The 12,035-nt window shown below is 46.8% G+C and overlaps 2 protein-coding genes across 2 annotated transcripts in view; one reads left to right on the top strand and one right to left on the bottom strand.

Moving 5' to 3' along the window:
• The window catches only part of LOC144697903 (uncharacterized), a 60,947-nt gene that overhangs the window by 21,787 nt on the left and 27,125 nt on the right, over positions 1 to 12,035 (top strand). The gene's annotated exons all lie outside the window — the stretch shown is intronic.
• On the bottom strand, positions 4,677 to 7,695 carry LOC144696906 (uncharacterized). The gene has a single exon (XM_078568622.1). The coding sequence runs from the start codon at positions 7,602 to 7,604 to the stop codon at positions 5,112 to 5,114; it is 2,493 nt and encodes an 830-aa protein (XP_078424748.1). The 5' UTR covers positions 7,605 to 7,695; the 3' UTR covers positions 4,677 to 5,111.

The raw sequence follows: 12,035 nt of genomic DNA, 5'->3' as shown, positions 1-12,035 counted from the left end.
GCTCCATGTTTAATCATATTCAGTTTGTTGTCATTTTCTCCACTCTTACTGCAGATTATTTCAGTTCTCAAACCTTCAGTAACAAGTCCCAGCTCCCCAATCCTGACACTGAATTTCCTTTCTCATTACACTGTGTAATTTCCTGAAATAATTCCTGCTGTCTGTCCTGAATGAATCCATTTCACTCACAAATGTTTACATGTTTGCGTCACATAAAGGAACATAGGAACAGGCAAAAGCCATTCAGCCCATCAAGTCTGCTCCGCAATTCAATATGATCATGGCGGATTGAACACTTCAGTACCTTTTACCCACATTATCCATAGCCCTTTATGTTATTGTTAACCAGAAGTCTATCAATTGCCACCTTAAACATACTCAATGACTGAGCTTCCACGGCCCTCTGGGGTAGAGAATTCCAAAGATTCACAACCTCTGAGTAAAGAAATTTCTCCTCTTATCGGAATTAAGTAGCTTCCCCCTTAATTTGAAATGGTGTCCCCTGCTTCTACACTCCCCAACCAGAGAAAAAAAATCTTACCTGCACCTACCTTGTCTATTCCTTTAAGTATTTCATAGGTTTCAATGAGGTCACCTCTCATTCTTCAAAACTCTCGAGAATGCAGGCTGAGGTTCCCCAGTCTCTCTTCATAAGACAGTCCGCAATCCCCGGAAAAAGTCTGGTGAACCTTTGTTGCACTCCCTCTATGGCAATAATATCCCTTCTAAGTAGGAAGAAACTTAAGCAAGGAGTCAGGATGGTTAAAAAGGGTCATGAAATGTCATGGCAACCAGGATTAAGGAAAATCCCAAGGCCTTTTATACATATGTAAAAAGCAAGAGGGTAGCCAGGGAAAGGGAAGGCCCACTCAGGGACAGAGGTGGGAATCTGTGTGTGGAGCCAGAAGAAATGGGAGAGATACTAAATGAGTGCTTCTCATCGGTATTCACCAAAGAGAAGAACTTAGTGGTCGATTTGTCTAGGGAAGAGTGTGTAGATAGCCTGGATCATGTTGAGATCAAAAAAGAGGTGTTAGGCGTCTTGAAGAATATTAAGGTGGATAAGTCCCCAGGGCCAGATGGGATCTACCCCAGAGTACTGAGGGAGGCAAGGGAGGAGATTGCTGGGGCCTTGACAGAAATCTTTGTATCCTCACTGGCTATGGGTGAGGTCCCAAAGGACTGGAGAATGGCTAATGTTGTTCTCTTGTTTAAGAAGGATAGCCGGGATAATCCAGGAAATTACAGGCCGGTGAGCCTTACGTCAGTGGTAGGGAAATTATTGGAGAAGATTCTTCGTGACAGGATTTACCACCATTTGGAAGCAAATGGGCATACTAGTGAGAGACAGCATGGTTTTGTGAAGGGGAGGTCGTGTCTCACTAACTTGATCGAGTTTTTCGAAGGAGTGACAAAGATGATCGACGATGGAAGGACAGTGGGTGTTATCTACATGGATTTCAGTAAGGTCTTTGACAAGGTCCCTCATGGCAGACTGGTACAGAAGGTAAAGTCGCATGGGATCAGAGGTGAGCTGGCAAGATGGATACAGAATTGGCTTGGTCATAGAAGACAGGGGGTAGCAGTGGAAGGGTGCTTTTCTGAATGGAGAGCCGCGACTAGTGGTGTTCCACAGGGATCAGTGCTGGGACCTTTGCTGTTTGTAGTATACGTAAATGATTTGGAGGAAAATGTAACTGGGCCAATTAGCAAGTTTGCAGATGACACGAAGGTTGGAGGAGTTGCAGATAGTGAAGAAGATTGTCAAAGGATACAACGGGATATAGATCGGGTGGAGACTTGGGCGGAGAAATGGCAGATGGAGTTTAATCCGGACAAATGCGAGGTAATGCATTTTGGAAGGTCCAATAACAGGTAGGAATTATATAGTAAATAGGAGAACCCTTAAGTGCATCGACGGGCAGAGGGATCTGGGTGTACAGGTCCACAGGTCACTGAAAGTGGCAACGCAGGTGGATAAGGTCATCAGGAAGGCATATGGCATGCTTGCCTTCATCTGCAGGGGTATTGAGTATAAAAGTTGGGAAGTCATGCTGCAGCTGTATAGAACCTTGGCTAGGCCACACTTGGAATATTGCGTGCAATTCTGGTCGCCACATTACCAGAAGGATATGGAGTCGTTGGAGAGGGTGCAGAGGAGGTTTACCAGGATGCTGCCTAGTGTGGAGGTTATTAGCTATGAGGAGAGGTTGGAGAAACTCGGATTGTTCTCACTAGAGCGACGGAGATTGAGGGGCGACTTGATAGAAGTTTACAAAATTATGAGTGGCATAGATAGAGTAGATAGAAGCTTTTTCCCAGGGTGGAAGAGTCAATTACTAGGGGACATAGATTTAAGGTGAGAGGAGAAAACTTTAGAGGAGATGTGCGGGGCACGTTTTTTATGCAGAGGGTAGTGAGTGTCTGGAATTCGCTGCCAGAGGAGGTGGTGGAAGCAGGTACGATAGTGGTGTTTAAGAGGCAGCTTGACAAATATATGAATAGGATGGGAATAGAAGGATATGGACCCCAAAAGTGCAAAATGTTTTAGTTTGACAGGTAATATGATTGGCGCAGGCTTGGAGGGCCAAAGGGCCTGTTCCTGTGCGGTACTTTTCTTTGTTCTTTGTATGGGGACCAAAGCTGCACACTGTACTCCAGGTGCAGTCTAACTAAGGTTTTGTACATTTGAAGCAAGACTTCACTACTCCTGTACTCAAATCCTCTTGCAATAAAGGCTAACATTCCATTAACTGCGCCTGCATGTTAGCTTTCAGTGACTTATGGACAAGGACACCCAGATCCCTTTGTACATCTACACTCACAGGGTTTCATCTGTTTAAAGCCACAAACAGAAAGGTCCAGGTTTCTCCTGGAGTGGTGTGCAGGGCATGATTTCAAAATTTGCAGATGATATGAAGATTGGAAATGTTGTCAACTGTGATAAGGATACTCTTGAACTTCAAAAGGACATAAACATTTTGGTGGATTGTGCAGACAAGTCGCAGATAAAGTTCAATGCAGAGAAGTGTGAGGTGATTCGTTTTGGCAGGAAAGATATGGTGAGACATTTTAAAATAAAGGGTGAGCCTCTAAAGGAGGTGCAGGAACAGAGGGACCTCGGTGTACATGTTCACAGGTCATTGAAGATGGCAGGGCGTGTTGAGAGAGCAGTTAATAAAGCATATAGCTCTTAAGCTTTATTAATAGGGGCACTGAGTACAAGAGTAAAGAGGTCATGTTGAACTTGTATAAGACACTAGTTAGGCCTCATCTGGAATACTGCGCCCAGTTCTGGGCACCATACTTGAGGAAGGATGTGAAGGCAGCAGAGTGCGTACAGAGGAGATTCACAAGAATGATTCCCGGGATGAAAAACTGTAGTTATGAGGATAGATTGGAGAGGTTGGGACTGTTTTCGTTGGAGAAAAGAAGGCTGAGAGGAGACTTGATAGAGGTATTCAAGATCCCGAGGGGTATGGACAGGGTAAATAGTGTGAAACTGTTCCCACTCAAGAGAACATCAAGGACTAGAGGCCACAGATTCAAAATAATTGGCAAAAGGAAAAGAAAAGTAAATGTGATGTGAGGAAAAATTTTTTCACTCAGAGGGTGGTTGGAGTCTGGAACAAACTTCCTAAAGGGTGGTGGAGGTAGGTTCAATCAAGGTATTCAGAAGGGAATTGGATTGCTATCTGAAAAGACAGAATATGCAAGGGGATAAGGCAGGGGAGTGGGACTAGGTGGAATGCTCTTTTCAGAGAGCCAGTGCAGACTCGATGGGCCGAATGGCCTCCTTCTGCACTGTAAAGATGCTGTGAAAAGATACTGAGTTTGAGACCAATCAGCTTTCAAAATGATGCAATCTCGGACCTCCAGACCCACCCCTTCTTCCTATTGGTCTGGAGCTGCCATCAATCACTTGGGCATTGTGAACTGTCAAAGACTCAGCATGCGCGATCCACCCAGCCAGCCCACAGCAGTAGAGCGGTTTCTAAGGCGCACAGGATTGTTGATAATCTGGTGGCCATTAGAGACTGAGGCTTGGTTAATCTTTGTCTGAATCTGGGAATGTGAGGCTGAGATCTTGCCAACAGAGCGATGACATAGGGATTGCAAAAGTACAAAGATCAAGTTCCAACTCCTACCATTCACACCATGCAATAATTATTGTTGGTCAATCCTGACAATCAATCTCTATTAATACATCAATAACAGACCAACAGACCATTGTTCTGCTCATTTTACATTTTACATATTTAAAAGAAAGCAGTGTAACACCTGAAGATAGAGAACTACACCAGCTTACGTGGGTGATCAGCAGTTTAGTAGTAACAGGGTTGATGACAGATTGTTACAGCAGAGGGAGGCCATTCAGCCCCTTGTGAGCAGTCTGATGGACAAGATGAGCACATGAGGGGATACGAGAGAGAAACTGGAGAAAGATGGAGGTTCAGGGCTCAGACAAGAGGGAATTTTAGAGGCAGTTTGTCCCGGTGGGCTACTAGAAGAGAGAGAAGCAGCAGAGGCAGCTGATCGGATTGTCTCAATCTCAGTAACGAAGAAACTCCATGAGCTCCTCACACATGTTGTTGGAGGTGAGGATGGAGGAGATGGGGAGAGGGAGAGCACTTCTAACTTGTGTTAGAGATATTTAAAAGACTTGACATAGTGTATTTGATTCAAAGCTGATTTATTTGACTTTTATCCAGAATATTAGCCCCTATAACTGGGCTGGAGTTTATTAACATCAACAGAAACAGACCCAATGGACATGCTTCAGTCCTAATTATGATTAACAGCAAAATCCAATCACTGTAGTTACTTGTGAACTCGCTGGTGTCTCAGCAAATTCTTTCCCACATTCCAAGCAAGTGGATGGTCTCTCCCCACTGTGAAATTCCTGGTGTACAGTGAATTGAAATGATTTCCTGGATACAGATCTGCAGTGAGAGCACCTGAACGGTCTCTCTTCAGTGTGAACATGTAGATAGAACAGTTCCCAAGAACTTTTATTTCACTTCCCACAGTCCAGGAATTTAAAAGGTCTTGCCCAATGTGAAATCGCTGGTGTGTCGAAGCAGGTTGGGTGACCAAGAGAAGCCCTTTTCTCACTTGGAGCAGGTGTATGACCTCTTCCTAGTGTGAACTCGCTGGTGTTTCAGCAGGGTGGACAACTGAGCGAATTGATTCCCACACTCGGAGCACATGAATGGTCTCTCCCCAGTGTGAACTCGCTGGTGTCTCAGCAGGTCATTTGTCTGAGTGAATTCCTTCCCACACACGGAGCAGGTGAACGGTTTCTCCCCAGTGTGAACACGCTGGTGTCTTAGCCGGTGCGATAACTGAGTGAATCCCTTCCCACACACCGGGCAGGTGAACGGTTTCTCCCCAGTGTGCACATGCTGATGTCGCAGTAGATGTGATAACTGAGTGAATCCCTTCCCACACTCGGAGCAGGTGAACGGTCTCTCTCCAGTGTGAACTCGCTGGTGTCTCAGCTTGTTGGCTGAATTAATAAATCTCTTTCCACACTCGGAGCAGGCGAACGGCCTCTCCCCAGTGTGAACTCGTTGGTGTGTCAGCAAGTTGCACAACTCAGTGAATCCCTTCCCACAATCAGAGCAGGTGAACGGTCTCTCCCCAGTGTGAACTCGCTGGTGTCTCAGCAGGTTGGATGACTGGGTGAATCCCTTCCCACAATCGGGGCAGGTGAACGGCCTCTCCCCAGTGCGAGTGCGCTGGCGTGTCTGCAGTTTGGGTGACTGAGTGAGTCCTTTTCCACACTCGGGGAAAGTGAAGGGTCTCTCCCCAGAGTGAGTGCATTGGTGTTCACTGAGGTCAGATGATTGCCTGAACTCAGTCCCGCAGTGAGAGCACCTGAACGGTCTCTCGTCATTATGAACACCTTGATGGTACCTTAGCTCCAGGGAACTTTTAGAGCACTTCTTACTGTTTGGACATTTAAAAGGTCTCTCGTCAGTGTGATCTCGCTGGTGTGTTAACAGGTTGGATAACTGAATGAGTCCCTCCCCAGACTCTGTGCAGGTGGAAGGACCTTCCTCAGTGCGGACCTGCTGGTGTTTCTGCAGGGTGGATGACTGAATGAGTCCCTCCCCAGACTCTGTGCAGGTGGAAGGACTTTCCTCAGTGTGAACTTGTCGGTGTGTCTGCAGGCTGGATGACTGAATGAGTCCCTCCTCAGACTCTGTGCAGGTGGAAGGACTTTCCTCAGTGCGGACCTGCTGGTGTTTCTGCAGGGTGGATGACTGAATGAGTCCCTCCCCAGACTCTGTACAAATGGAAGGACTTTCCTCAGTGTGGACTCGCTGGTGTTTCTGCAGGCTGGATGACTGAATGAGTCCCTCCCCAGACTCTGTGCAAGTGGAAGGACTTTGCTCAGTGTGAACTTGTCGGTGTGTCTTCAGGCTGGATGACTGAATGAGTCCCTCCCCAGACTCTGTGCAAGTGGAAGGACTTTCCTCAGTGTGAACTCGCTGGTGTTTCTGCAGGCTGGATAACTGAATGAGTCCTTCCCCAGACTCTGTGCAGGTGGAAGGACTTGATTCAGTGTGAACTTGTCGGTGTGTCTGCAGGTTGGATAACTGAATGAGTCCCTCCCCAGACTCTGTGCAAGTGGAAGGACTTTTCTCAGTGTGGACTCGCTGGTGTTTCTGCAGGCTGGATGACCGAGTGAATCTCTTCCCACATTCAGAGCAGGTGAACGGCTTTTCCCCAGTGTGAACTCGCTGGTGATCCAATAGGTTGGATAACCGAGTGAATCCTGTCCCGCACTCAGAGCAGGTGAATGGCTTCTCCCCAGTGTGAACTCGCTGGTGTCTCAGCAAATCAGTTGCCTGAGTGAATCCCTTCCCACACTCGGAGCAGGTGAATGGCTTCTCCCCAGTGTGAATTCGCTGGTGTCTCAGCAAATCATTTGTCTGAGTGAATCCCTTTCCACACTCGAAGCAGATGAATGGCCTCTCCCCAGTGTGAACTCGCTGGTGTCTTAGCCGGTGGGATAACTGACTGAATTCCTTCCCACAATCAGAACAGGTGAACGGTGTCTCCCCAGTGTGAACTCGCTGGTGTCTCAGCAGGTGGGATAACTGAGTAAATTCCTTATCACACACGGAGCAGGTAAATGGCCTCTCCCCAGTGTGAACTCGCTGGTGTCTGAGTAGGTTAGATGAATTATTGAATCCCTTCCCACATGCAGGGCAGGTGAATGGCCTCTCCCCAGTATGAACTCGCTGATGTGTCAGCAAATTGGTTGAATTAATGAATCCCTTTCCACACTCAGGACAGGTAAATGGCCTCTCCCCCGTGTGGGTGCGCTGGTGTGTCAGCAGGGTTGATGACTGAGTAAATCCCTTCCCACACTCAGGGCATGTGAATGGTCTCTCCCCAGTGTGAACTCGCTGGTGTCTCAGCAGGGTGAATAACCGAGTGAATCCCTTTCCACACTCAGTGCAAGTGAACAGCCTCTCTCTAATGTGAATGCACTGGTGTTTCGACAGATCAGATGATCGGTTGAAGCCTTGTCCACACACAGAGCACGTGTACGGTTTCTCCCCGCTGTGAATGGTGCTTTCTCCTTCCATGTTCTAACTCCAATGATATTCAAGTTACGATAAATTGGGCGTCACCGTCAGATCCTGATGTGATATTTGGTTTCAGTTTACCGACTGCAAATCCTCCTTCTAATACCCTGTGAAATTTATTGAAAACAGAAAAAAGGGAGTGAGAGAGAACCCACAAAAACACAAAGGCAGGTTGTGAAATTGAGCTGAATGAATCTGATAATTTGTGGGGCCGGCACGAGGAAAAAATAACCATCAAAGCTGCTGGACTATCATAAAAACCCAACTGGTTCACTGATGTCCTTCAGAGAAGGGAAACTGTCACCCAATTTGGGCCTACACAAGACTCTAGCCTCTATGGGAAGAGGGAGAGAGAGAGATAGAGAGGTGGGAGAGGCAGGGGATTAAGGGGAGTTTTATATACCTACAACTAACCAGAATTTTGACAGAATCTCCCAAACCATCAATCTCCACTACCCAGAACGACCAGGGTAGGAGGTGTATGCAAACACCATTACCTCCAAGTTCCTCTCTAGGTCACACACTATCCTGACTTGTCTGATTTCCAGTACTGGATGAGCCGAAATCACTTCCATTTAAATATTGGGAAGACTGAAGCCATTGTCTTCAGTCCAGCAACAAGCTCCACTCCCGAGCCACTGACTCCATCCGTCTCGGTGAATGCACTGTACTTAGATTTCCAGAACACAGTTGCTAAGGTGCCACATCAAAGATTATGGTGGAAAATAAAAGTTGCGGTGTAGTGGGTAACATATTGGCATGGATGGAAGATTGGCTGGTCAACAGAAACAGAGAGTAGGCATAAATGGGTCATTTTCTGGTTGGCAAGCTGTAATGAGTGGGGTGTCACAGGGATCAGTGCTGCGGCCTCAACTTCTTACGATTTATGTAAATAACTGGGATGAAGGGACCGATGGTATGGTTGCTAAATTTGCTAATAATACAAAAATTGGTAGGAAAGGAAGTTGTGAAGACGATGTAAGGAGGCTACAAAGGGATATAGATAGGTGAGGTCAGTGGGCAATAATTTGGCAAATGGGGTATAATGTGGGAAAATGTGAAATTGTCCATTTTGACAGGAATAATAAAAAATTGGGAAGATGTGGTAAATCAAAGAGTAGAAACAAGGCAACAGAGAAAGGTATAAATAGGGTAAAATCTAGAATCACCAAGACCGCCTGTTTCCACCTCAGTAACATCACCCGACTCCACCCTAGTCTCAGTTCATCTGCTGCTGAGACTCTCATCCATTCTTTAGTTATCTCGAGACTTAAATATCCTAACACACTGCTGGCCGGCCTCCCACATTCAACCTCCTCGTAATCTTGAGGTCATTCAAAACTCTGCTGTCCGTGTGCTTACTCGCACCAAGTCTTGTTCACCCATCACTCCTGTATTCACTGACCTACAAATACTCCAGGTTAAGAAGCACCTACACTTTAAGTTTCTCATTCTTGTTTTCAAATCCCTCCATAATCTCACCACTCCCTATCTCTGTGATCTCCTCTAGCCTTACAACTCTCCAAGATATATGTTCTCCTCTAATCCGACCTCCTGAGCATCCCTGATTTTAAAAGGCCTTCGGTGGCCTTTCTTTCAGTTGCCTAGGTGCCAAGCTCTGGAATTTCCTCCCTAAACCTCTCCACCTTCCCCCCCCTCCTCTTCAACCGACCTTTGGGTCACCTGCCCTAATATCTCCTTATGGGGCTCCGTGTCAAAGGTGCTTTGTAACATTTCTATGAAACACCTTGGAGTGTTTCATTATATTGAAAGGCACTATACAAATACAAATTATTGCTGTTGATTTGGACATGTATCATTGTTCCTTCCTCATCACTGGATGAATAACCTGAAACTCCTTATCTAACAGCATTATGGGAGCACTTTCACCACATGGACTGCAGCGGTTCAAGAAGGTCAAACATTATCTTCTCCACAGGTAACTGGGGATGGGTAATATCTGCTGCTGGTCTTGTTAGTGACTCCCAAATCCAAGAATACATTTTAAAAATGTGCATATGTAAAATAGAGTAAAAGCATCCACAGAAATACTTGTTCTGGAACAATATCCTTTTGCAACCTGATCTCTCCTGGAATCTACCTCCCTCGACAATTTCACATCGGAAATTGCTGGGTCCGACTGGGTTCCAAAGTCCTTGGGGTTATAAACCCAGCAGCTTCTCCTCCATCGCCCCTCCAGCTCAAACTGATATAACAAAGGCTTTCAAAAGGAAATTGGATAAACGCCTGAAGTGAAAATCACAATCACTGGACTATGAGGGAAGGGCAGGGGAGTGGGTCTAACTGAGTTGCTCTCGCAGACAACCAGCACGGGGCAACGGGCTAAATAGCCTCCTTATGTATTGCAATCACTCGGTGATTCTATAACTCAATGAAAATGGGCCTACACTGGAGGCCAGGGACGAACTTCTGCAGCCACTGTCGACCCTGCTACAAACCAGCTCTTAACTGGTCCACCTGTGTTTCTAGACTCAGTTCTGTGAGCAACGCCTGCAATAAAATAATAGCAAATTCTGCAGTGCTGGAAATCTGAGATACAAAGAGAAAATGCTGGAAAAACTCAGCAGCTCAGGCAACATCTGTGGAGAGAGAATCAAAGTTAACGTTTCAGTCTGCAAAATGAACTACGGGTATTAAAAATGACGCAGAATTTAATGGTCAATATAAGCTCAAAAACAGAAGAGAAACGGGCCATAGTGCAGGAAAAACAATTCCTGACCATGAAAGATACTGTGGGAAGATAAAGCTGGGAAGCCAGCAGGTCGGGGGTTGGGCAGTAGCAGAAACCTCATTTAGACATTGTCGGCAGAAGTAACAGTAAAATATACTAAACATAACTAAAATACATCCATTATTAGAGACAGAGGAAGTTAGACAATGGCAGAGAGATGATCAGAAAGGGCAGAGTTGAAACAGAGCAATGGATGGACATGGTTTCAGATCCACAGTAAAGGAGCCACACCAGCTCCAGAGCCATGGAACCTCTCACAGGTAACAAAGCACAACATCAAAAGCTCTAAATTTTAGATGAATGGTCAAAAATACTTACTTTTTTATTCATTCATGGGATGTGGACTTTGCTGGCTGGGCCAACATTTATTGCCCATCCCTAATTGCCTTTGAGAAGGTGGTGGTGAGCTGCCTTCTTGAACTGCTCCAGTCCATGTGGTGTAGGTACACCCACAGTGCTGCTTGGAAGGGAATTCCAGGATTTTGACCTAACGAAAGTGAAGGAACGGCGATATATTTCCAAGTCAGGATGGTGAGTGACTCACTTCTGAAACGATTTCACTGTTTTCAATTTTAAAATCTCCTGTTGGAGCCTGCAGATGGAAATATATCAGAAGCACTGGAGTCACTTAGAAAAGTCTCCCAGTTGAGGAAATACCCGGGGAGTGGGGGTGATGTCACCGTGCAATTGTCGATGTGTGATGACATCACAGACACGAACACAGAACATCTGGGTCTGTGCAAACCAGTGATCACCACATATTATGAAGGATGTGATGGTCCTTGAGAGGGTGCAGGGGAGATTTACCAGAATGGGGGATTATAATTGCAATGTTAGGTTGGAGAAACTGGGGTTGTTCTTCTTGGAACAAAGGAGATTGAAGATTTGATAGAGGTGGACAAATTTATAATAGATTTAAATAAGGTAGATAAAGAAAAGCTGTTCCCATTAGCAGACCACAAAATGATTAGGGGAAACAGTTTTAAGATCTACAGGGGGATTGTGAGGAAGAAATTTTACACAGTGAATGGTAATGACCTGGAACTCAATGCTTACACTCAAAGGCCAATAATATCCAGGTCCTGTTAAATCGAATGATTCTATCAGTCCTGATGTAGTGCTTGGCTTTAAATTTCCGTTGGCAAATCCTCCCCTCCTGATCCTCCTCCCCCGACCCAATCCTTCTTCCTCCCCCTGCTCCCCTCTCTCCCTCCCCTTCCCCTCTCTCTCTCCCCCCTCCCCCACCCCCCAATCCCCGCCCCCATCCTCCCCCCAATCCCGCCGCCCCCCAATCTCCGCCCCCATCCTCCCCCAATCCCACCGCCCCCCAATCTCCCCCGCCCAATCTCTCCCCCCCGCCCAATCTCCCCCCCCACCCAATCTCTCTTTCCCCCCCCGCCCCAATCTCTCTCTCCCCCCACCGCCCCAATCTCTCTCTCCCCCCCCGCCCCAATCTCTCTCTCCCCCTCCGCCCCAATCTCTCTCTCCCCCTCCGCCCCAATCTCTCTCTCCCCCTCCGCCCCAATCTCTCTCTCCCCCCCCGCCCCAATCTCTCTCTCCCCCCCCGCCCCAATCTCTCTCTCCCCCCCCGCCCCAATCTCTCTCTCCCCCCCCGCCCCAATCTCTCTCTCCCCCCCCGCCCCAATCTCTCTCTCCCCCCTGCCCCAATCTCTCTCTCC

Source organism: Cetorhinus maximus, chromosome 23 (assembly GCF_964194155.1).
Source record: "Cetorhinus maximus chromosome 23, sCetMax3.hap1.1, whole genome shotgun sequence".
Taxonomy (NCBI): Eukaryota; Metazoa; Chordata; class Chondrichthyes; order Lamniformes; family Cetorhinidae; genus Cetorhinus; species Cetorhinus maximus.
The sequence above is the reverse complement of the archived record's forward strand: the minus strand, read 5'-3'. Positions and strand labels throughout refer to the sequence as shown.